The sequence below is a fragment of the Enhydra lutris genome, unplaced genomic scaffold (assembly GCF_002288905.1).
Source record: "Enhydra lutris kenyoni isolate GAN:26980312 unplaced genomic scaffold, ASM228890v2 scaffoldscaffold57, whole genome shotgun sequence".
Classification (NCBI taxonomy): domain Eukaryota; kingdom Metazoa; phylum Chordata; class Mammalia; order Carnivora; family Mustelidae; genus Enhydra; species Enhydra lutris.
Window position 1 is genome coordinate 84,692 of NW_019154141.1, and position 25,619 is coordinate 110,310.

The window sequence follows — 25,619 nt, forward strand, 5'->3', positions numbered from 1 at the left end:
CCCTAGGACTCCTAACTTGCTAGCAGAGAGCACCACGCACAGCCCAGGTGACCAGAGAGCCCGAGGTGAGGGAAGGCCTGCTTTCCCATGACCTTGTCCTCCTGAGAACCCCCAGTGCAGGCTTTCAACTCAACATTCCTTCCTTCCTACAACCACTCACCAAATATTCACCAAGAGCCTGTGTAGCACCAGTCTTGTTTCTAGGTGCTGGGAAGAAAAAAGTCAACAAAACAAGGCCTTTCTATTCTAATGGGTGGTTTTGAAAACTAAATAAAGAATATTGGTTTATAAGAAGAAGTGTCATGAAGAGGAATGGATAAGAGTTCAATGAATGGGGTGACAGAAGACAGGAACAGACTCCTTCATTACGATGATGATGATGATGATGATGATGATGATGATGTTCAGTTAACCACTGTAGAGCACATCATTAGTTTTCGATGTAGTGCTCAGTGATTCATTAGTTGCATGGAGCACCCAGTGCTCATCACAACACGTGCCCTCGGTAATACCCATCACCCGGCTACTCCATTCCCCCACCCACATCCCCTCTAAAACCCTCCGTTTGTTTCCCAGAGTCCATATTCTCTCATGGTTTGTCTCCTGTTGGGTGAGAGCCTCAGGCAGTTGAGGGAGGGAAGGTAGAAGGTCTGAACAAAGGCAAAGCTCAGGGCAAGGGAGGGTCCTGAGAGGCCAGTTCCTGACCAGGTAGATGGATAGGCAAGGCAAGCAGATGGAATCCAGCAAAGAATTATGCACCATGAGGGAGTGAGGTTTGTTCCGGGTAGAGAAGGCTGGTTCAATGTTGAAAAGTGAATCACTGTATCCCACCATACCAAAGTGAGGAGGAAAAAATCATAGAATCATATCAAATGACACTGGAAAAACATATGACAACCTCCAATACCCACTCATGATCAAAAAGAAATTCATAAAAATAAGAGTATTTTTAAGAAGGAATTTCTTAGTTTTAAGAAGGAAAAAGAAGGAATTTCCTCGACTTGATGAAGATCACCTAAAAGGAAAATACAGCTAACATTATAGTTAGTGATCAAAAACTGAGTTTTCCCTGTACGATCCTGAGCAAGGCCGAGATGCCCCCTCTCACCATGTAGTCATCTCAGCCATGGAAATTCTGGCCATTGCAGTAGGTCAGATAAAGAAATGAGGGGATAGAAGATGGAAAAGAAGAATAAAGCTGTCCCTGTCTGCAGATGACATAAATGTCTATGCAGAAAATCTCAAGCAGGGGCGCCTGGGTGGCTCAGTAGTTTAAGCCTCTGCGTTCAGCTCAGGTCATGATCTCAGGGTTCTAGGATCGAGCCCTACATCGGGCTCTCTGCTCAGCAGGGAGCTGCTTCCCCACTCACTCTGCCTGCCTCTCTGTCTACTTGGGATGTCTTACTGTCAAATAAATAAATAAAGTCTTAAAGAAAAAAAAATCTCAAGCAATCTACAAAACCTCATAGAACTAAGAGGTGAGTTCAGCAGGTCATGGGATACAATATGAACTCACATCAGTCAATCACATGTCCATATACTAACAAGTGAACATATGGAAACCTGAATTAAAAATGCATTCCATGTACACTTACTCCCAAGAAAATGAAATCCTTAGGTATAAGCATAACCAAATATGTCCTGGATATGGATGTCCAAAATGACAAAATGCTGTTGTCTGAAATCAAAGAAAATTTATATAAATAGAAGGCCATTCTCCCTAAACCTGAGTTCTCATCTTTCTGACTGAAAACCAAATATCCTTTTTCCCTGGGTCTCCAGAATTTCCATGAGCTCTGGCCCTCTGTCTGGAGGGATCTGGAGGGATCATGACAGGCCTTGATACTCGACTACAAAAGACATTTCTTTTTTTTTAACTTTTTAATAAAAGATTTTATTTATTTATTTGATAGACAGAGATCACAAGCAAGCAGAGAGGCAGGCAGAGAGAGAGGAGGAAGCAGGCTCCCTGCTGAGCAGAGAGCCCGAGATGCGGGGCTCGATCCCAGGAGCCTGGGACCATTACCTGAGCCGAAAGCAGAGGCTTTAACTCACTGAGCCACCCAGGCACCCCCAAAAGACATTTCTTAATTTTAGCTTTTTAACTTAAATTCAGTTAATTAACATATATTGTATTCCTGGTTTCAGGGGTAGGAGTTAGTGAGTCATCAGTCTTACATCACACCCAGGGCACATTACATCACATGCCCTCCTTAATATCCATCACCCAGTTACCCCATCCCCCCATCCCACTCCCTTAAGCAAACCTCAGTTTGTTTCCTATGCTCAAGAGTCTCTTATGTTTTGCCCAAAAGGCATTTGTACTTCCCAACCTCCAGGATGAGGATGAAGGTAACACCCAGAGCACACTTGGGGCAGTTCTTCAAGCCACCAAAAGATGGCGATAGTGACCATTTGCAGAACTGGGCAGCCTCTTCAAGGACTTAGACTAGCAACAGCAATCAGACAACAAAGAGAAATAAAAGGTATCCAAATTGGCAAAGAAGAAGTCAGACTTTCTCTCTTCGCAGATGACAAGATTCTTTATATGGAAAACCCAAAAGACTCCACCCCCAAACTACTAGAACTCATACAACAATTCAGCAACTTGGCAGGATACAAAGTCAATGTACAGAAACCAGTGGCTTTCTTATACACTAACAATGAAAATACAGAAAGGGAAATTAGAGAATCGATTCCATTTACTATAGCACCAAGAACCATAAGATACCTGGGAATAAACCTAACCAAAGAGGTAAAGGATCTGTACTTGAGGAACTACAGAACACTCATGAAAGAAATTGAAGAAGACACAAAAAGATGGAAGACCATTCCATGCTCTTGGATCGGAAGAATAAACATTTTTGTTAAAATGTCTATACTGCCTAGAGCAATATATACTTTTAATGCCATTCTGATCAAAATTCCACCAGTATTTTTCAAAGAGCTGGAGCAAATAATCCTAAAATTTGTATAGAATCAGAAGAGACCCTGAATTGCTAAGGAAATGTTGAAAAACAAAAATAAAACTGGGGGCATCATGTTACCTGATTTCAAGCTTTACTACAAAGCTGTGATCACCAAGACAGCATGGTACTGGCATAAAAACAGACACACAGACCAGTGGAACAGAGTAGAGAACCCAGATATGGACCCTCCACTCTATGGTCAAATAATCTTTGACAAAACAGGAAAAAATATACAGTCGAAAAAAGACAGTCTCTTCAATAAATGGTGCTGGGAAAACTGGACAGCTATATGTAGAAGAATGAAACTCGACCATTCTCTTAAACCGTACACAAAGATAAACTCAAAATGGATAAAAGACCTCAACGTGAGACAGAAATCCATCAGAATCCTAGAGGAGAATATAGGCAGTAACCTCTTCGATATCAGCCACAGCAACTTCTTTCAAGATATGTCTCCAAAGACAAAGGAAACAAAAGCAAAAATGAACTTTTGGGACTTCATCAAAATCAAAAGCTTCTGCACAGCAAAGGAAACAGTCAAGAAAACAAAGAGGCAACCCACGGAATGGGAGAAGATATTTGCAAATGACAGTACAGACAAAAGGTTGATATCCAGGATCTATAAAGAACTCCTCAAATTCAACACACACAAAACAGACAATCATATAAAAAAGTGGGCAGAAGATATGAACAGACACTTCTCCAATGAAGATACACAAATGGCTATCAGACATGAAAAAATGTTCATCATCACTAGCCATCAGGGAGATTCAAATTAAAACCACATTGAGATACCACCTTACACCACTTAGAATGGCCAAAATTAGCAAGACAGGAAACAACATGTGTTGGAGGGGATGTGGAGAAAGGGGAACCCTCTTACACTGTTGGTGGGAATGCAAGTTGGTGCAGCCACTTTGGAGAACAGTGTGGAGATTCCTCAGGAAATTAAAAATAGAGCTTCCCTATGACCCTGCAATTGCACTACTGAGTATTTACCCCAAAGATACAGATGGAGTGAAAAGAAGGGCCATCTGTACCCCAATGTTTATAGCAGCAATGGCCACGCCAAACTGTGGAAAGAACCAAGATGCCCTTCAATGGACGAATGGATAAGGAAGATGTGGTCCATATAAACTATGCAATATTATGCCTCCATCAGAAAGGATGAATACCCAACTTTTGTAGCAACATGGACAGGACTGGAAGAGATGATGCTGAGTGAAATAAGTCAAGCAGAGAGAGTCAATTATCATATGGTTTCACTTATTTGTGGAGCATAACAAATAGCATGGAGGACAAGGGGAGTTAGAGAGGAGAAGGGAGTTGAGGGAAATTGGAAGGGGAGGTGAACCATGAGAGATTATGGACTCTGAAAAACAATCTGAGGGGTTTGAAGGGGTGGAGGGTGGGAGGTTGGGGGAACCAGGTGGTGGGTATTGGAGAGGGCACGGATTGCATGGAGCACTGGGTGTGGTGCAAAAACAATGAATACTGTTACGCTGAATAGAAATAAAAAATTAAAAAAAATAATTCTCCTCTAACAGGATTGCTTCTTAGCTGCTGAGTCCTCCCAGATGATTCAAACTCTGGTCCTGGCCACCCCAGGGGTTAGAACTAAACCCACTGTATCCTGATGACCTTTCCTCCTCCGGCTCAGTCCTATAGCTTGCTTCCCTCCTCAAGCCCCATCCTGTGCATCAGCCTGAGCTGTTGGCTTGTGAATCACTGTGTCTCCCTTGGGCTCAACTAGAGGTGGACCCAGACATTCACAGTCCAGAGCTCAAGATGCAAGCAGGGGTCCGGAGCCCAAAGGGTAGTTCAGACGAGAATAAGTCAGGACCCTCACCACCTGTGCACAAGGAAGGGTACAGAACCAGGCAGAAAGACAGGACACCTCGGACTCTAGCCCAGCACTTCAGCTTTATTGAGAAGCAGTGCCCCATGGCTCTTCTGGAATTCGTACTCCCTGGAAGAGGTCGATAGACCCAGTGCCCCCTCCTGACCACGGTCAGCTGACATGGACCTTGATATGGCAACATCTGGTGATGCTTCCTCTTATTGTCCAGAAGTGAGGGAAGCAGCTCTTTCAAGGACTCCCTGGGGTCCATGCCAGCAAGGTCTAAGAAAAGGTGGCTAAGGGGATGGGAAACAAGGAGACATCGTGCCAGGACCAAGAAGATGGGCAGAAATGGGCAGGAGGTTGGGGTGGGAGGGTCCGTCTTGCAGTGCAGGGAGAGAAGTCTGCCCTTTGGCTCTGGCCTGGCCTCCCATTAACAGCTTCAAAAGTCATCTTTAACATTATGTCTAAATTGAATTATCAATACAATCACAGGGTTGCACTGACTTAGATGTTCATCCTGCTATTTCTACATGTGTCTTATTCCAACCAACCACAAGTGAACTAACTTTGTGATTCAGGAGTCATTTTTCTAGACCAATTAATTATGTCCTATGACCACTTGCATGTCCAAAAGTTGATTCATGAGCACGCCCAAAGGCCATGGGCACACAGCTCAGACATCTTTCCCGGTGTCCTAGAGATAAGCTGGTGCCCATGAGGACACTGTCAGAGACTGGGGACACTGAGGCTCCATGTGCAGGCTGACCGGGGAGCTCTTCATCCTCCTGGCTAACATTGGGACCCAAGCCAAGCACTTACCTCTTCCCACTCTCAAATAGCCCAGAATGTTTGTAACCCTACTTTGACATCCCTCTTTTTTCCAGATGCTGAGAGCTTCACAAAGCAAAAGTCTGCTGAGAGGGCACCTACCTCACTGAGTCCACGGATTCAAAGACTCATCTCCTCCAGAAACATGCTCCCAGACACACCCAAGATCATCTTCCATCTGAGCCACCCATGGACAGTTAACCCATAACGTGAACCATCACACTGAGGACTTAAACCTGAAGTCAAATCTCTGTTGTAATTGCTCTGTGCACCTGGTAGGTCTTCCAACTTCTCAGCTCAGCGAGGAGCTGTAGAAACTCAAGTTTTTAGAAAAGGAAGATGCAACAGGAAGTGAAAGGGAGATGGAAGAGAAAGTGGTGGGCTGAGAAGACTGAAGAAACTGTGAGTTCTTGTCAAGTTTCCCAGTATGTGTTACAATGGCCACCAGCTGCCTGACAAACACTCTCATTCTGCAGACCCTCTCCTGGGTCTGAAGATGGTGCTTCTCCCTCTTGCTGGTTGCTGGCCACTCTCTGCCTGCCAGCATCATGGTCTGAGGGAAAGGCACTTGAGCAGTCAAACCAGAGGAATCTGCATTCCATCCTGATATCATCTCTCAAAATACGCTTTTGGTTAGATTATTGGTGTCTGAGCTTTAGGCAGGGTAACTAGTTGCGGGGAAGATTACGGAAACTCCTTGCTATATGACAGAAAACCAATGAACATCTACACCTACACCCAAATCAAGCAAAGGAAATTGCACAAATATAAATACACAGATATCTGATATTTTAGGAATCATATCCTTTCATAGCTTCCACTCAGATCAGATATCCACATCCCTTGGCAGGGGTCCTCTATATTGTGTCAGGGTGGGTTGTAGTCCCCAGATATGGCAGAAACAATGGTACACGATTTCCAAGGATAAATCATAAATATGTTGTGCCTTGCTCTTCTTGGATCACTCTCCGTGGGAGAAGCTGGATGTCACCTCATGAAGACACTTGAGCAGTTGTATTGGGCAAGGAGATAAGGACTCCTGCTAACCTCCAGGTGGACTGTCATCTCTGAAGCAGATCCTTCAGGCCAGTCCAGCCTTTCAATGAGTATAGTCTGGTCAACATCTTGACCACACCATTGTGAAAGAGACCCACTGAGCCACAACCACCCAGATAAGCCACTCTCAGATTTGTGACTCTCAGCAAGTGTGAGATAATAAATACTGTTTTCAGCCACCAAGTTCTGGGGGAATTCATTATACCACCATAGATATTGCATCTTGTTGGACCACAGTTGTCTAGGCCCATGTCTGCAGCCAATGTAGCGTTTATTCATTGACTCAATCACTCATTCACTCATTCTATGAACAGTTATCAGAAGTCAACCATTGGTCACAAAGTGCAGTTGGCCACTGAGTCATTGTGTGAAGAATGAAGCAGACCCAGAATGCTGATATAATATAAGCTCTATCCCAGTGGTGGAGATGCACAGAGACTACCAAGAGTAAACATATGACAAGATTCAGTGAACTATGCAGGAAACAAACAGGGGTTGGTGATTGAGACAACAGGGTGACCCTAGGAAGAGTGATCGGGGAGGCCTTTCTAAGGGAGTACATCCAAGGTGCAATCTAAAAAGTAAGAAGGAGGAAGCACTGTGAAGAGGTGGGCAGAGGATCCAAGGAGTGGGACAAGCAGGTGCTAAGGCCCTGGGGAAGGGTGGGCACAGTGGATAAAACATGGAGCACATTGTGGTGGGGGAGCAAGATAGAAATGCAGAACCCAGCAGTGGCTGGGCCACTCAGACCATGCAAGCCAAGCACGGGAGAGGGTTTCATCTGAAGGACATGGCACCAAGGGTGTACTGGCTACTTCTGAGTTTTGTTGAAGAGCTCTCTTGCTGATGAGTGGAACAGAGGGAGGACAAAGCACAAGGGGACTCAGAGGAACAGGGATGGCACTATTACACTGAGAGAAGAGAGGATTGCTGTAATGTCAGGAGGAAGAGAGTATATGGGCAGATGGAGATGCTAGAAGAAATAATAATGGGGAGAGGCAGAGAGAGGAATCCCGGATGACAGGGTCTGGTTGCAATAACTCTGGGAATACTGTGGCCTTAGATCAGGATAAGACAGTGTGGAGGAGAAACAGATCTGGGAAGAGAGTGTTTAGGGGGAAACTGATTGACCTGGTTGTGCATGTCAAGTTTGAGGAGTTGGCATAACCCAGGCAAGATGTCAGGCCCTTCACTGTGACCCACCTCTTTACCATTTCCAGAATAAACCCACCCCAAACCCATCATGTCATGAGAACAAGCCACTCTGAGTTAGGACAGACCCACCTCCCCACCTCCTGGCATGGACCATCCCCCAATTCTACTCCTGGAAGAAGCCCCCGGTCACCATGTGAACCCAAAATGGACACCGGCAGCCAGTGCTTTGTCAGACCATCCTCTTCTTACACAATGGCTCCTCTTGCCACTGGATGGAGAGAAAAAGTCCAGTCTCAGCTTCACATGTCCCCAATGTCCCATCAGCTCCTTCAGTCTCTGGACCCTCTTGTCCATTGGCAGTCCTCTGCCCTGAGAGTCACAGTAGGGTGGACATTCCAAACAAGAAGGAGTCAAAATGAGGTGCACATGGGACTGGTGATGGCTGTTCCCTGTCCGTGTCTTGAGAACAGGGAAACACACAGGAGGGAAGCACACCTGGGGAATTAGTACCCTGGTTCGGAACCCAGAACCCAAATAGAACCTTTGAAAGCATCAGAGGTCACAGTGTCAACTTGTGTGGCCAGAGGAGAGCAAGGGTCTCATGGGGACTGTGGGTGCTTGGAGCTGCAGGCTGGGGGGTCCTAACACCACTGTGGTCACCACTGGTGCCTGAGAATATGGGCTGCTGGGGGCTCCACCCCGGACATGGTCCATCCTGACCAGAAGGAAGTGACACATCACAGGGTTGTGGACATTCCACTGAGCAGGAAATGCTCCCGTGTTGCTCCATTTGTGGGGCGAGTGTGGACAGTGAGAGGAGCAGATGTTGGCTGTGGAAGGGGACAGCAATCCCAATCCAGTCCTGGACCAGGAGCTGTCTTGTCATCGAGATTGAGTGGATCCGGGGCACCAGGTCCAGGATTCTGCCTCAGCCTTTTCTGCTTCTGTCCCCAAGCTTCCTGCACCCCAACCAGCTTGAGTCAGCGTGGAAGAAGATCGTGAGACCAAACACAGGCAGGACGAGGAAGCAAAGAGACCCCAGAAAGAAGAAGTGGGCCCTGCAGAGAGGACCCTCTGTGAGGAGGCTTGAAATTATCCCGCCTCACGAGCCTGGCATTTCTGTGGGTGACGTCTGTGCTACAGACATGACCCCAGAGGACAGGAGGCTGTGGCTGCCTGCAGCGCTGCTCCTTCTGCAGGTCCCAGGTGAGCGGGGCTGAGCTTGGCAGGGAAGTCTGCCCTGGGTGGGAGGGAGGGAGACAGGGGGATGGGGTTGTGGGGCAGGGGAGGGGAGAAGGACGTGGGAGGGAGGAGGGAGAGCAGAGAAGATTCTCGGATCGGCCAGCAGTGCCTTAGAAACGACCAGGAGGATTCAGTGCATAAAGCAGGTGAGTCATCTCCAATATAGTGGACAGAACAGCCCTGAGTGGAGGGGCTCCTGTGACCACCATTATTGTAGTGTCACAGTCAGAAACAAGGTCTAAGTGCATCACATACACACACACACACACACACACACACACACACACACACACACACCCCAAGACACACCAAGGAAGCCTTGGTCCACTCTGTGAGAAGGAAGGTACATCTGCTTTCTAATCTCAGGAAGGCCTGTCTCCTGCTAAGGCCTCCTCCAGACCCCTAGGGCCCTTCAGGGACTCGATGGTCACCTTGACCTCAGATCCCCTTGACCCAGGCCCATCTGTTGAGGGGTCACACTTGGCTGTGTTTTCCAGGTTGTTGGTCTCTGCGTGGCCCCACCTCCGTGACAGGCCCCGTGGGGGGATCCCTGAGTGTGCAGTGTCAGTACGGAGAGGAATTCAGAGAGAATGCCAAGTATTGGTGCAAAAGCCCATGCTTGGGGGATATTGTGGTGACCAAAGAAGCAGACATAGAAGTGAGGAAGGACCGTTTGTCCATCAGGGACCGTCCTGCAAACCTCACCTTCACAGTGACCTTGGAGAACCTCACAGAAAGTGATACAGGAACATACCGGTGTGGAATCGATACATCATGGCTCCCAGAATATTTGCTTGACCTCAACTTCCAAGTTGTGTTGTCTGTGACCCCAGGTGAGCTGTGCACACCCCTCCCCCGACACCAGCACCAGCTGCCTGAGACTGGGGCTGATCACCCCGACCCTGTCAGGAAAGTGGTGGGACATGGGATAGAAGAGCGGGGTGAGGATGGTTGGGTGACACAGGATACTGGGGGTGTGCTTGTGTGTGTGTGTGTGTGTGTGTGTGTGTGTGTACATGTGTCGTGCATTTGGTCTGTGTATATGTCTGCATGTTTAAGTGTGTGTGCAGGTATTGTGTTGTCTGCACACTCACACAAGCACATGCACACCTCTAGCTGACCTAAGCGTCTCAGTGTGCCCCGCCCTGTCACACTCTCATACCTAAAGCTCTCCCAGGGTGGGCAGTGGGAATGGCCCTGAGTGTGGGGACAGCTATCTGCCTTCCTGTCCTGACAAGGGTCCTCTCCATGCTGAAAGTGTCCTGAGCCTCTTTTTGGACGTCTCTCTGTCCTCCCAATGGGGAAAGGGACCCTAGGGCTTTGGCTCCTCTCCCTTACTGGCTGCCCAGGACCCCAGGGCTCTAACAGGACATCACTGTGTCTTGGATGGCTCCTGAGCACCAGCCTCACAGCTGTGATCCTGGGGGTCTGCAGCAGTCTCGACAGGGGCCCAAGAAGGAGCCCCAGACCCTAATGTGGGGGTTCTGTTTCATGATCCTCACTCTAGACATCAGCCCTCCCTGAGGACCCGGCCCCACCCCCAGCTCTGGATCAATCTCTGCAGAAGAAAGCTCAACCCATACTCTGCCAGGGGAAACCAGGGGCGGGTGGCTGAGCCCAGAGCCCTGAGCTCCTTCCACACACTGCCCCATGCCCTGCTGGGAGATGCTCTGCCTCTGAAATCGCCCACCTGGCCAGGGTGCACCTGCAGAGGGGGCCAGGGAGGCCGGAGTCTCAGGCAGGCCTGGGTGTTGCTGTGGGCAGATGTGGAGCCCGGATGCCTGTCCAGATGGCCTGAGTGACCAGGACTATGTGAGTCGGAGCCACACAGCTGACAGAGAGTGGGAGAGCCTGGGGGAGGACAGCAGGCCTGACGTGTGCTTCCCCCCCACCCCAGCCAGCACTGCAACCTCCAGCTCTGTGAGCCCCCCCCAGCACCCTTGATATGGTTTTGGAATATGGGTGAGGTTTGGTGGGGTGGGGTCCAGAGCTTACAACCAAGAAAGAATCCTTGAGACATCTTCGGTGCAATAATGGTGGTTTCGTTAAAGCTCAGGGACAGGACCCCAGGGCAGAAAGAGCTGCTGTCTGGCTTGTGAGGGACAGCTGATTGTGTACTTGGAAGTTTGGGGAGGTAAGGAAAGGGGGAGGTTTCAGAAGGCTTTTCGTGTGATAAAGAAGACTCACAGGATACTGGAGGCCTTGCCATTGTCAGTGTTAGGGTTCTTTTTCCCTCTAGAAAGGCATTGCCATGAAGACAGCTGGGAAGTTCCTGGAGTAGTGTCACCTGTCCCACCCAGGAGTATGGGGGGTGGGGTTGTGGCGTGTCAGCTTTGGCTTGTCCTCAGCCTGCCTTCTCCTCCCTCATCAACAACAGGTCTTCACTCGACCCTGCCAGACCCCATGCAGAAGACCACGATCTCGCAGGAGTCCCCCAGTTCCAGCCAACATCCTGGGTAAGGGGCTAGCACCTGGAGACCTTTGACAGCTGGGTGATTTCTGGGGAACACGGGGGGCTGAGGTGTGTGGGTGTGATTGTCGTGGCCTCGGTCCCACACTTATGTACCAATTCCACACCTCACTGTGGAAGTCCTACCAAGCGCCAGGCCCTCTTCTAGGGATACAGCCCGGGGCCACTGAGACACAGTCCGGCTCTGACAAAAGGTGGGAAATTCACACAGTGAAGAAGTCAACATGTTCATCAATAGAGGAAATGCCAGCTCATGATGAGTGCTTGGGGGAACTAGGACAGATGGGTGGGGGAGAGCATGTGTGGGGAGTGATGGGAGGCGGGATTGTTCTTCAATACGCAATGATCAGGGAGTTCTGGCCAGTGAGTCCTGGACGGACATTTCCCTGGAGACCTGTAGGACTGGGGGAGCCCGCACTCAGGTATCTGCAGAAATCGGACTCCGGGGATGGGGAAGACAAATGCCAGTGTTGTGCAAAGGGGTCCTTCAGGTTCCAGCCCAGGCCAGGTGTTCTGGGGGCCCCTGCAGTCTCTCCCCTGCTCTCCACCCCACAGGCCCTCACCTAGGAGTCATCCTATTGAAGACCAGGCTTCTAAGGGAGAGGAGAGGTGAGTGGGGTCATTCGTTCCCTCCATCGTTAACCACTGAATCTCAAGGGTAAGGTTTGGAGGCACCACACAGGTGCCAGATGGACCCTAGGACTAAAGCAAACACTTCCAGTCCCTCATGGGAACTACTGTGTATGGGAGAGCAGACATTAGACAAATAACCTAGTGCTGATTTCTAGTCCACATATAGGATAAGCCCCAATGGGGAGGTCTTAGATAGAACCCTTTTCCTAGGTTCTATCTAAGGTCCCACCTGCTCCCTGTGATCTCCCTTATGTCACTCCAATAGCCAGGCCCTCTCCATGTTCAAAGTCCTATCTCAAGGGCAATTGTTAGCCTGAGGGTCACGGGAGTATCTGTTATGTGGGGCTGTCCTGCCCATGGACCCACCTGGGCCTCATCTCTGTGTGGACTATTGTAGCCTCAGGACATGGGCACAGGGACAGAAGGAAAGTGGAAGGTACCAGGGCATCTCCCCGAGGACGTGGCTCACTGCCTGTCACTGTCCCCCACAGGTCCCTTCTCAGCAGCATCTACTTCCGGCTCCTGGTCTTTCTGGAGGTGCCCCTGGTCCTGAGCATGCTCAGTGCTGTCCTCTGAGGGAACAGGCCTCAGAGGGGATCTGGGGTGGGGAGGCGGCATCAGCCCAATAACTAAAATCAGTAACACCAATTGCCCATCGATGACCCGCCCAGGAACACAGCCCATCTGATGGATGGGAATGGCCTTCTGACCGACACCTCCAGCCACCGTCCTTACTTCATTCCGAATACTCTGTAAACTCTTTTGTAACTTCCTTGCAATCTTTCATAGACACAAAGAATGTTCCTAATAAATGCATACTCCTTACAGCCCAAATACTCTTCAACCCTTGGGTGCCCACCTCACAGCTTAAGTAATAAACATCATTAATATTTCTGAAGTCCCAAACTGCCCTCTGAGGAAACCAAGTGTGAATCTTACATTCATGTTCTCCTTGTTTTCTTCATGGGTTTGCCATATATATGCATATATATTTTCAATCTATATACTTACATTTTTTAGCAGTCCCCAAGTTTACATTTTTTAAAAAAAAGATTTGACAGACAGACACAGTGAAAGAGGGAACATAAGCAGGGGGAGTGGGAGTGAGAGAAGCAGGCTTCCTGCTGAGCAGGGACCCTGATTTGGGGCTCGAACCCAGGACCCTGGGATCATAACCTGAGCTGAAGGCAGATGCTTAAAACTGAGCCACCCAGGCGCCCCTCCCAAGTTTACTTTTATTTTTATTTTTTCCAGCTTTATTTAGATATAACTGACACATAACATTATGTGAGCTGAAGGTGTAGGTCATGTTGATTTGATGCATATATATTGCGAACTGATTACTACTGAGGGGTTAGCTAACATCGCCACCACGCCACATCACTCCCATTTCTTTTTCGTGGTGAGAACATCTAATATGTATTCTCTTAGCAGCTTTCAAGTATATAACAGAATATCATTAGCTATTGTCTTCATGCTATATGTTAGGTCTCCAGAATGTATTCGTCTTGTAATCGGAAGTTTGTATCCTTTGACCAATCCAGTTAAAACATGAGCAGAGAAGGGTGCCTGGGTGGCTTTGTTGGTTAAGCCTCCAATTCTTGATTTCGGCTCATGAGCTCAAGCCCCATGTCAGGCTCTTCATCAAGTTCCACACTGAGCTCGTGGAATCTGCTTAAGGTTCTCTCCCTATCCCTCTTCCCCTCCACTCAGGCGCTCTCTCTCTCTCTCTCTCTCTCTTTCTCTCTTAAAAAAAATCAGCAGAGGAACTAAATAGTTTCCAAAGAAGACATATAAATGGCCAACAGGTACATTAGAAAGTGCTCAACATCCCTCATCATCACGGAAAGGCAAATAAAACCATGATGAGACATCACTTCACACCTGTCAGAATGGCTATCACCAAAATGACAAGAGAGAGCAAGCATTGGCAGGAATGTGGAGGAATGGAAACCCAAGTGCACTGTTAGGGGAACTCTAACCTGGTTAAAAGAGTTGGTGAGTAGGTGCTCAGCAAGCATTTGCAAGTAGAAGAGCAGGGCACAAACCTGTACCCCAATAATAACTCTTGAGCCAGCATGGCTGCATGGGGACACCAGCAGGGATGCCCTGCACCATCTGTGCAAGACAAAGTAGACTCCAACCCCTTTGCATATCCCACACTGCCATGAGCCCTTCTGCTCTGAGCTTGCCCCTTGACTGCCTTTGGCCACACAAGGATGGTGCAGTTGGGGCAAACTTTCCCAAAGGATTGACATGAAGGAGAAAGTTTACATCTCAGGGTCAGGGAAAGGAAAAATTGAGATTCAAACAGCTTTATGCCTTTAAAACCCATCAGCCCTGTTCCTGAGTTCTGCTCCCAGCTGACTGTCATTCTACCCTCTCCATCTTCCTTCAGACCAACTCTCAACAAAACACATGGACCTGATTCATAGTTCCACCCATCACAGTCTGTGTTTATGAAAACTTCCCACGTATTTTTTATTTTTTTTAAAGATTTACTTATTTATGAGAGAGAGAGCAGAAGGAGAGGGAGAGAGAGAATCCTCAAGCAAACTCCCTTCTGAGTGCTGAACCCAACATGGGGCCCGATCTCAGGATGCTGAGATCGTGACATGAGTCAAAACGAAGAGTCAGCCATCTCACTGACTGAGCCACTCAGGGACCCCTGACATATATATATATATATATATATATATATATATGTATTTTTTTTAATGAGACCAATCACATTATAGGAATTGTTATTTTGTTGTTGTTGTTGATTTTGAGTTGTATGAGCTCTTTATATATTTGAGATATTAACCCCTTATCTGATACATGATTTGCAAATATTTCCTCCCATTCTGTAGGTTTTTTATTTTATTAATTGTTTCTATTGCTGTACACAAGTTTTTAATTTGATGCCATCGTACTAATTAAATTTTGCTTTCATTGCTTACAATTTTGGTGTCACACCTAAAAATTATTGCCAAGACCAATGTCAAGGAGCTTTTCCACTATTTTCTCCTATAAGGGTCACAGTTTTGGGTCTTAATTTAAGTCTTAATCCACTTTAAGTTAATATTTGTATGTGCCCGGTTTCATTCTTCTGCAAATGGTTCTCCGCTTTTCTGATCACCATTTCTTGAAGGAACTATACTTTCCCTCATGGGCTATTCTCGGCTTCCTTGTCAAATATTAACTGACTTTATGTGTGGGAACTTATTTGTAGGCTTTCAGTTCTGGTCTATAGGCTTATGGTTTTTAAAAAATTGTATTTATTTAAGTCATCTCCACACCCAACATGGGGCTTGAACTCACAACCACAAGATCAACAGATACATACTCTTGAAACTGAGCCAGCCGGGTACCCCCAACTCTGATCTATGTTTTTTTAATGCCAGTACCATACTGTTTTGACTCCTACTTGTAATATGATTTGCGTCACTACAGGACTGAGCCCTCCTCCTCCTCTCAGCCTTTTGAATGTTCCCCCAAACAAGACCTCCAGGAAGACCTCCTTCCTCTGCAGCCCGGCCTGGACACCAGGCCAGATACTCATCTGCTTCCCAAAACTGTTCTTCAAGAATTTTAGCTACTGGGTTATAAATCAGGATGCTAATTAAATTACGTCAGGTTAGGGCTAGAATTTGCCTTATTACTCATGAGGAAACCCAGCCCATCGCCTTCTCTCTTTCCTGGCCTCCTGTCCTGGGCTTGCTTTTTGTGACTCTTCATCCAGCATGTGAAGTTTTGCCCCGGGCACTGATACTGATGTAGAGTGCTAGCCCTATCCCAGGATTGTGATCTCAGAGCTTCACATACATTTTCTCACTTCATTCCCATAACAACTCTTCTGTTATTCCATCACAGCCCAGTTTGCAGATATACAAAGTGAGGCTCAGAGAAGTTCAGTAATTGCCCATAGTCACACAGCTTGTGAGTGGTGCTCAGAATGAGAGTCCAGGTGTGTCTGACTCTCCAGCCGACACTTTTATGCCCTTGGTTATAACACCTGAACAAATGCATCTCCAGGTAAGCCAAGCTTGCTCACGTGTTCCCTGCTGCTGGGAACTGTTGTGATAGAGAAACATTTCTGGAGTTGACACCCAGACTATTGTACCCCTTGGACACAAAGCCTGGTAGACCAGATGCCCCCTGCTCTAGCCCTGCTGCAGACCCATATCCTGCCCCTCCCCACACCAAACAGCCTAGTTTCCTCTTTCTTATGTAGTGGTGACTTCTGTCCCCTGTGCCCCATCCCTTTCAAGAAATGACATTCAATTTGTTGAATAATTAAAAGGAGGAAATACTCTACAAAAGGAAGTGAGTGGGTCAGAAACTCAAAGGGCCAGAAACTCAAAGTGCAAGCTTGGGCTCAGGCAGAGCTGCGAGAGTCCACCTGGGATCCAAGTGTGCTCTCCCATTGTCCGCAGAGGGGCGAGGAGCCTGGGAGGTGATGCCATGAGGCTGTGGCTAGTTCTCTTGCTCAGCTTCCCAGGTGAGTGTGGAGGGGTTCTGGGGACTTGGTACCCCTGTGGCAGGGCAGAGGACCAAGAGCTAGTCCAGGCAGGAGGGGATATGATTTCTGGGGAAATGAGATGTGTTTTTTTAAATTTATTAAGCAAAAAAAAAAAAAAAAAAAATGGGTTCTTACTCTGTGTCAGGCATTCACCAGGCCCTGAGGACTTGAAGGGAAAAAAGAAACAGGATTAGCCGTTAGAAAGGGGACCCCAGACAGCTCAGAGGGTAAGACTTGCAGGTAAAGAACAAACAATGGCAGGAATTGATGGAGGGGTGCTCAGAGGCCTGAGCAGGTCTGGCTGAAGGAGCTGCAGAAACCCATACAGACACCATCCATCTGATCAACCCTTCAAACAGAGAAGGGAGAAGAACATTCCATGGAGAGAGGACTGCTTGACGAAGACACAGAGCCTTGAGAAATGATGGTACATTCATGCACAAAGGGTCTCAGTGTGCAGGAGGTCTTGGGGTGACTGGTTGGCCATGAGGTTGAAAAAGCACAAGACAAGATGAAGAAGGCTCTTGGACACCAAGGCCAGGAACCGAGACTTTCAAAGAGAAAATTGCTCAGGAACCCAGATGGGAGATGGGAGGGGGTCATGTATCTTCTCTGTGGAAAGCCACTGCATACACTGAGAGAGCATTAAGGTTAGTCCAAAAGTTTGCACAATGTATGTTGTACATGTGGGTCACACACAGTCTTGTCTATCAGCCAGGAGACAGACCTTCTAGCAAAACAAACTGGTCCACAGGGATTCCCCAAAAAGGCCATAACCAGGGAGTTGAGAGACTGGAGTTCCAGTTCTGACAGCAGCACATGACACAGGCAAGCCCCCTCCTTGTTCTAAGACCTGGATTTCTGGTATGAATGGAAGGTCTCTGATGCTCTTTCTAGCTGTAATGTTGGGAGACTCTGCTATTCAGATCAGATATAAATAGACAAGGACTCTGGTCATTCTCAAATTATCAAGGCCATTTCTGATTTTATCGTGACAGAGGCCCTGTGATGTTACCTGTAGATAGGTGGGGAGGGCAGTGGCTTCTCTGTGACCACTATGGTCCTTAGGCAGGACTCCAAACGCCCAGAATTCCCAAGGGACAGCAGTTCAGAATGTCTGCCTCTCCCCCTGTACTCTAGCTTTGCATCTGAGCTCAAAGAGCCCCATCTCCTCCCTCTCTTAATCCCAACACCCAGCTCACCCAGAGGCCAAGGGGAAGGGTGAACTGCCTGAGCTCCCACACACAAGGCACTCACACAGTGGACTCAGATGCACGTACCCACAGGCATTCATGTCCCCCATTCACATCTGTGTGCTCACACACTCCTACAGAGTTTGACACAAACTCATGTGCGCACACACACACTCACACACAGTGTCCCTTATATGCACAGACCCACACAAAGAGTCTTCTCCCCCAGATGCAGGCTGAGACTCACAGTGGCTACTCTGTGGCTTTGGACAGGGTGGCTTTGGCCACAGAAACAAGACAGGGTGTCCCTCCTCCTCCAACTCTGCCATTTCACGATGGAAAGGGGTGAAGTAGTCAGTGATGCAAGGAAAGCCACCCCACTAACTGGCGGCCTTCAGATGCTCTGGGATTTCTTCTGTGAAATGAAAAGGAGAGAAAGTGGATGGAGGGAAGTTGGAAAGACCCGACTGCCCATAAGTCGTTCTTGTTGGCTCTGGTACCCAGTCCCACAGCAGCCCTAAGGCAGGCCACTGACATCGATGGGTGCTCAGGGAATGTTTGCAAGTGGGGGCACAGGAGCAGAGACCTGTACCCCAGAAATTACTCTTGGGCGCTTGAGATGGCATGGCTGCATGGGGACACCAGCAGGGACGCCCTGCTCCATCAGTGCAAAACAAGGTAAATTCAAACCCCTTTGTACATCCCACACCCCATGAGCCCCTCTGCTCTGAGCCCTCCCCTTGGCTGCCTTGCTATCAACCCAGACAGGGACCTATCAACCCAGACAGGAAATTGTTAAAGCAGACAGGGATTTATCAACCCAGACAGGAAGCTATCAACCCAGACCGGGAGCTCAACTGTTCTCTTGACTTTGACACAAGATTATTCACACAAGGATGTGCACATGGGGCAGAATTTCCCGAAGGACTGACATGAAGGAGAGAGGTTATATCTCAGAGTCAGGGAAAGGAAAAATTGAGATTCAAACAGCCTTATGCTTTTAAAACTCATCAGCCCGAGTTCTGCTCCCAGCTGACTGCTGTCCTAACATCTCCACCTTCCTTCGGACCAACTCTCCACAAAACACACGGACCTGATTAATAGTTCCACCCATCACAGTCTGTGTTTATGAAAACTTTGCATGTATTTCTTTCTAAAACAAGCCTAATCACATTATGAATGCTTTATTGCAAGATTAAATTAGCAAAGTTGGGATTGATGAAACTTCTGTTTCAGAGCAGCAACATCTCTAATTCTGTTTATGATTTTTGGCAAATACCATGTACACTGACCCTCAGTTTCGGAGGGTAGCTGTGTCATTGCTATTGTCTTAAGAAAGAAAACCACCTTTTCTGCCAACTATTGTATTTCATTTTAATTGACACTGATTACTGTTTCTTAGCAATCTTTTTCCTAATGGGGTCCTTTTGATTATTAAAATTTTTTCTTCCTCATTTTTTTATCAGTTAATGATATTGTGAACATTTACACATAATAGAAACGTATGATTTAGGAAGGGAAATTTCCTCCCAAGTCCCAGGTTCAGCACTGACCACTGTCAAGAGTTTAGAAGACTCATTGACCTATTTTTTTCTATGCATGGGCCATGGAAGAACCACAGAAATGGAATCCAAACACTCTGTTAGGCAACTTTTTAAAAACTTAATACTGATGTCTCTGGGATGTCTTCCCTGTTATTATTTGTGATCTTTCTTCTTTTAACCATGATATGCGAGGACGGTAATTTATTAGCCCAATCTCCCAGTAATGGTGTTTGAATTTGTTTCCAGACTCTACTGTGTTTTACGTTAGCACTGTAATTAGCAGCCTTAGAATTCAGTGCCCCCTGGTGTGGAAATTATAGTTCATGCCAGAATCAGAATGTCAAATCAAAATGTCCAAAATCAAATCAAAATGTCCCAGAGCATGACAGCAAGCTCCTTTGCAAAAATGATCATAAACTTTATTGGTACCTTCCAGGATCCAGATACCATGCAAGACGCGGGGACTGGTGACGGGGAAGAGGGAGAATGCACACCCAAAGTCTCTTCCCTTCAGGACAGAGCATCCTAGTAAAGGAGACAGAGAGAGACTGGTAGTGGTAATAAAATACCAGTGTGGCACTCAGGTTCCTGTGAGGTCATGGAGCAATGGAAGGAAGCAGTTCTAGTTGGGAAAGGAATTAAGGTGATCAGTAGGCAGGCTGGGCTCAGAGAAGTGGAAGGAAGGGTGGGAGCAGTGACATAGCTCTTGGGAGGGCCTACCAGGGTCAGAAGAAAAGAAAAGTGGGGGGTGGGGGTTATAGGATCCAGTGGAAGGCAAGGGGGAGCAGGAAATGGTGCTGGACAGAGAACTTGGATTTAGAAGAAAAAAAAGTTGGAAGTCCAACAAAAGCATTTTAAATCATTCTGAGGCAGTGGGGAGCGGCTGCAGAAGAGATCCTGAAATCCTGATCATGACAAGTGCTGCTAAGGACAAGGTGGGGACTATTTTAGCATGAAACTCCAACAGTGATATGCAGAGGATACTGGAGAAGGGAGTGTAACAGGAACTGGAGAAGCTTCTCTGGGTGCTACGGCCATGATCCAGGCACCAGATGGGCTCTTGAGCTGGTGAGAGGCTCTCACTGAGGGGGCAACCCCCACCAGAAGATCTGCGTTTTGACACATACCCAAGTCTTACAGCAACCTGCAAAGTTCGAAAGTAGCGAAACGATTTTGCAAATTGAGAAGCAAGACCCAGGGAGGTGAAGTAGCTTACCCAAGTCTTCCCAAGTAGTGTGTGGTAGACGTGACTTTCTCTGTCCAAATTCACTCTTTCTGCTATGTCATGCTGGCATCATGAACTGTGACAGGAGGGGGGGAAAGAAAGAAATCATTTTAAGAAGCATTTTGGAGGTAGAGTCGACTAAAGGGCTCACCAATCAGTTGTAGAGGGAGAAGGGGAGGACAGGATCAATGGAGATATCAAGTTCTCTGTCAGGTGCGCTAGGAACGCTATTGGTTTGAAGAGAGTAGAGTTAGTTCTGCTCATGGAATACTGAGTTTATTTCCAATGGCTGCTGTAACAAATGACCACAAACCACAAACTGGCTTGAAATGATGAAACTTATTATCTTAAAGTTCTGAAAGTCTGAAGTCCAAAATGGTCTTCTTGGATAAAATCCTACTGTAGGCAAGGTTGTATTCCCTCTGGAGGTTCTGGGGAAGAAACATGTTCTCACCTCGTTCAGATTCCAGAGTTTGCCCACATTCCTTGGCTCATGATACCTTTATCTATCTTCCAAGCCAGCAGCATAGCATCTTCCAATCTCCCTCTGACTCTGACACTAACTCATTTTCATCTTATACGAACCCTTCTGATGACATTAGACCCAACTATATAATCCAGGATAATTACCCCTTCTCACATGTTCTTGGGATTATGACATCAACATCTTTGGGAGACATAATTCTACTGAGCAAAAATGCAAACCTCAAGTGACCTGAAAGGAAGAAGGTACAGGGTATGAGGAGGTGCACCTTCCCGGTGCAACAGACCTGACTCCTGCGGCCCCCTGGAGACAACCCCTCACCCCCCTGGGCTGATCCTGAGGCTCTGGGGCTAAGACAGTCAGGAGAGGCTTCTATTGTGTTTCTCTGCTTCTCCCTGCTTTTTCACTTCCATGCAATCGAAGCACAAGAGGTCATTGCCAAGGACAAAGAGTGTCTGTCCAGTCATATATACTCAGCTTGACTGGAGTCAATCCCCAGAGCAGCACAATACCCTTCCAACTCTTGCTTGCCCCTAACCCATCCCACTCCCCACAGACCTTTGCTAGTGCAACACATGAGCTCTCCAAGGGAGAGAGAGGAAATACTGAAACAGACCAAGTTCAAGAAGGATTTAGTCCTGGGACCACTGACTTTGGGGTAGAGATGTACGGTGTGTATTTGGAAACGCTAGGCTGGAGCTAAGGAAAGAATGTGGGCCATGAACGGGAATTTGGGGAATTATCAGCATGTTGGCAATAGCCAAAATCATAGGAAGGGAGAATTCCTCCATAGGGGTGTAGTAAGATGGGACAAAACGAGGACCGGAGAGGGACCCCTCAGCTCCTCCCACAGTGCTCTGGGACTGGTTCACACTGGCCGGCAAGAACCGACTTTTCTCAGCTGTGTGTCCAGTGACATTGCACCGACTGCCTGAGATCGACCCGGGTTGGGAATATTTACACTACAGAAATTGGAAAATGTTACAAATGGAGATTTGGAAGAGAAATCAGTAGAAGCCTCAGAGATGAGCAGTCGGAGGAAGAGAGAGTGGAAGAGGACCGAGTTTTGAAGCCAAGAAAGACAGTGTCCACCGCGGGAGCTGATGGGGAAGCTGGACAGAGGAGGTGGACCTGTGGGGGTCAGCTAGTGGGTAGCTGCAAAGGCCGGGACCCTGGCTCAGTCCCTGGACACCAATCTGGGGCCACTTGAGCCCTTGGGGCTCCCAGGCCAGGCCTGGCTCCAGGAGGCAGGGGTTTTATCTTAGGATTCTGTTTTCCAGGCTGTTTCTCCATCAAAGGCCCAGAGTCCGTGAGGGGCCTGGAGGGGGGCTCGGTGAGCGTGCAGTGTCAATATACACCAGTATGGGAGACTTACAAGAAGTGGTGGTGTCGCGGAGCGGACTGGGAGTCATGCCACACCCTCGTTGAAACTGATGGATCAGAGCAAGAAACGAAGGTAGACCGTGTGTCCATCAGGGACAACCGGAGTCACCTCTTGTTCACAGTGACCATGGAGGAGGTCAGGCAAAGTGACACAGACACTTACTGGTGTGGGATTAGCAGATATGGAACTGACCGTGGGGCATCTATCAAAGTGACCATTGACCCAGGTAAGAAATTTCTCATCTACACAGTGAGGCCCTCTTGCTTAGGACAGAAAGAATGAGGGTTTCCGCTTCCCCCTCCCCAAGGGCAGAAGAGAAATGGCTGAGTAACTGAGAACAGTGTCCCCATCACAGTCCCTGAGGTCACCTGAGGTATCTAGATGATGCACGCAGGGCTGGCAAGTCTTGGGGGAGGGGTGGGAACATGGACCCCAGCATCGTTGCCCGTGGTCCAGCCCAGCTGTCCTGGGGACCCACAACCTTGGCAGCCCCCCAGTCTCTCATCAGAGGTGTGGGTAGACCTTGGATGCCTTGAGTCCCAAGGCATGGCTCCAGGAAGTGGTCACTGGTAGTCACACTCCTGACCCATCACTACACAGAGAGAGGCAGAGGGGATACCTGGGGAAGCCCAGAGCACTGAACCCTAGGAACTTGCCCAACCCAGAGTAGCTCTGGGCATGCGACAGTGCCTCTCCTCTCTGGGCCCCCAGCCACCCTGCCCTCTACTTTCCCTGGCTACATAAGAGTGAGCAAGGAGTTAGAGGGACCCAAGAAGGGGCTCAGGTAACAGAGGATGCTGTAAGCAGAAAAGAAGGATTTGACCATTATGCCAATATCAGGGACCCCTCTGTCTGTCCTGGGGTCTCCGCAGGCTTAGGACTCAACTAAAAAATAGCTCATAGACAGTCAGTGCCAAGCCGGTCTCAGGAATCCATGACCAAGTAGCCGACCGTAAATTGTCTTCATAGTTTCTCATACAGATGTTTAATTCATCATAGCCATTGCTCACGATAGAACCAGAATGTGCCCTCTTATTCACCAGCCCTCCAGAGTCCTCCTCCTCCTCCTTACCACCCCAGTAACTGGCCGCCCCATTTCCAGAACCACGTGTCCTTGAGCCCAGCTCAGGCACTGCTCTAGGACCAATGATGTTCCCCGCCCAGCTCCACCCCGGCCCCTGTCTGGCTGAAGTCCCACCTAGAGGGGTAAGTGGAGAGAAGTGGAAAGATGGATCTCTTGCCCTAGAAGCACATACAGCACAGGCTCCTGTTTCCTTTTTATTTCTACCTGAGTTGATGGAAAGCGACTGAGTGGTGGTTCAGAAAACTCGGGCAGAGGGCGCCTGGCTGGCTCAGTCTGTTAAGTGTCTGCCTCTTGGTTTGGGCTCAGGCTAAGATCTCAGGGAGGTGAGATTGAGCCCCGTGTCGGGCTCTGTGCTCAGCATGGAATCTGCTTGAGATTCTCTCCCTCTCTCTCTGCCTCTCCACTCCCCTCCAAAATATATAAACAAAATCTTTAAAAAAGAAAAAAGAAAGAAAGAAAGAAAGAAAGAAAGAAAGAAAGGAAGGAAGGAAGGAAGGGAGGAAAAAAAAGAAAAGTCAGCAGGAAGGGAGAAGCCTGGGGGCTGTATCTGGCTTCCTAGTCGAGGGGCAGGGTGGCTCCAAGGGGGCCCAGCAGGGAGCCACCCATGAGCCCCAGTCTGTCTCCATAACCTGTGGCCAACTCTGCCTGTGTCTAGTGGACATGGTTCTGAGCACCTCGGTGAGCCCAAGATCCAGGACAACTACCAGCAGACGTACAGGGGTGACATCCAACTCCTACATCAGGTGAGTGGCTGCCATCCTGACCCTGCCCCTACCTGGGGCCTCTCCTACTCTGCTTCTGCACCCTCACAGGCCACCAGAGTGGTCACAGCCAGAGTGAAGGCCAAAAGCCGCTACCCCCCCAACAACTCGCTCCCGCCCATGTTGCCCCTACCCCCCATCTCCCCATTCCAACCTCCCAAGAAAGCAACTCTGTAGAATCTTTTTTTTCTTTTTTTAAAGATTTTATTTATTTATTTGACAGAGAGAGAGAGAGAGAGATCATCAGTAGGCAGAGCAGCAGGCAGAGTGGGTGGGGGGAAGCAGGCTCCCTGCTGAGCAGAGAGCCCCATGCAGGGCTCGATCCTAGGACCCTGAGATCATGACCTGAGCCGAAGGCAGAGGCTTAACCCACAGAGCCACCCCGGCACCCCCAGAATCTTTCTTTATGTTCAGTTGTCAACAACAACGAAGTCCTGATGACCTAGAGCATGCCAAGGGGAGATAAGACAAAATCCCCACCATGCGAGGCGCTGGGTGCCACGGAGTAGGAGTGTGGCTCAGCCACCTGGAACTGGCATTTTCAGGAGCAGCAAAGGCACAGAGCCTGTCGTGGGCCACCCCAGGGTGCTGAGACTCACTTCAGGAAAGGGAAGACGCAGGAGGCACGATTAGAAAGGAAGGTTGGCCCAGAGCCAAGCAAAACTGACAATGTGAGGTTCCTTCTGAGGAGCCCTCATGGTTGAGCCACTGAGCCAAAGCCACGGCGGTCTTTGGCCTGGGGCTTCCGGGTCCAGAGTCTCAGGCTTTGCAGGGCTGGCCAATGCTCCCTCCGGTCAGGGTGCAGGGAGTGACGGGGCCTGGGCGCCTAGGGCTCTGACAGCTCTGTCCTCTCTTGCAGGAACCACTACGTTCTCCTGGCTTTCCTGAAGGTGTCGGTCTTGCTCATGTTGGTCGGTGCTATCTTTTGGTTGAAGGGGTCTCAGCAGAGACTGCCCATCTATATGAACTTGTCCTCTGATCTCGTCAGAGACACAGCCCCTTAGACAGACGGACGAGCAGAACCTTCCACTCCTGGACCCCATTTCCAGAGGAGACCCAGGCTGTGGCAGAAATGCCTCTGGGTCCTCGGGAAGTGGTGACTGATGCTGGGGGTGCTGAGGGGCTGGCCAGGCACCCTCCTGGCTCTGCACAGCTCAGGGACACAACTTAGGACCCTCTTTTTTTTTTTTTAAGATTTTATTTATTTATTTGATAGAGATCACAAGTAGGCAGAGAGGCAGGCA

General features: G+C 48.4%; 2 protein-coding genes across 2 annotated transcripts; both read left to right on the forward strand.

Annotated features, from left to right (window-relative positions):
• The first annotated feature begins 8,907 nt into the window (after positions 1-8,907).
• Positions 8,908-13,052, forward strand: LOC111158039 (CMRF35-like molecule 6). Its single transcript, XM_022519834.1, has 5 exons — positions 8,908-9,057; positions 9,591-9,926; positions 11,471-11,549; positions 12,119-12,172; positions 12,688-13,052. The coding sequence occupies exons 1-5, from the start codon at positions 8,997-8,999 to the stop codon at positions 12,770-12,772; spliced, it is 615 nt and encodes a 204-aa protein (XP_022375542.1). The 5' UTR covers positions 8,908-8,996; the 3' UTR covers positions 12,773-13,052.
• A 3,590-nt stretch (positions 13,053-16,642) lies between these two features.
• Positions 16,643-25,379, forward strand: LOC111158040 (CMRF35-like molecule 7). The gene is made up of 4 exons (XM_022519835.1): positions 16,643-16,679; positions 22,427-22,756; positions 24,270-24,357; positions 25,235-25,379. Exons 1-4 carry the CDS (start codon positions 16,643-16,645, stop codon positions 25,377-25,379), a joined length of 600 nt encoding a protein of 199 aa, XP_022375543.1.
• The last annotated feature ends 240 nt before the right edge of the window (positions 25,380-25,619 follow it).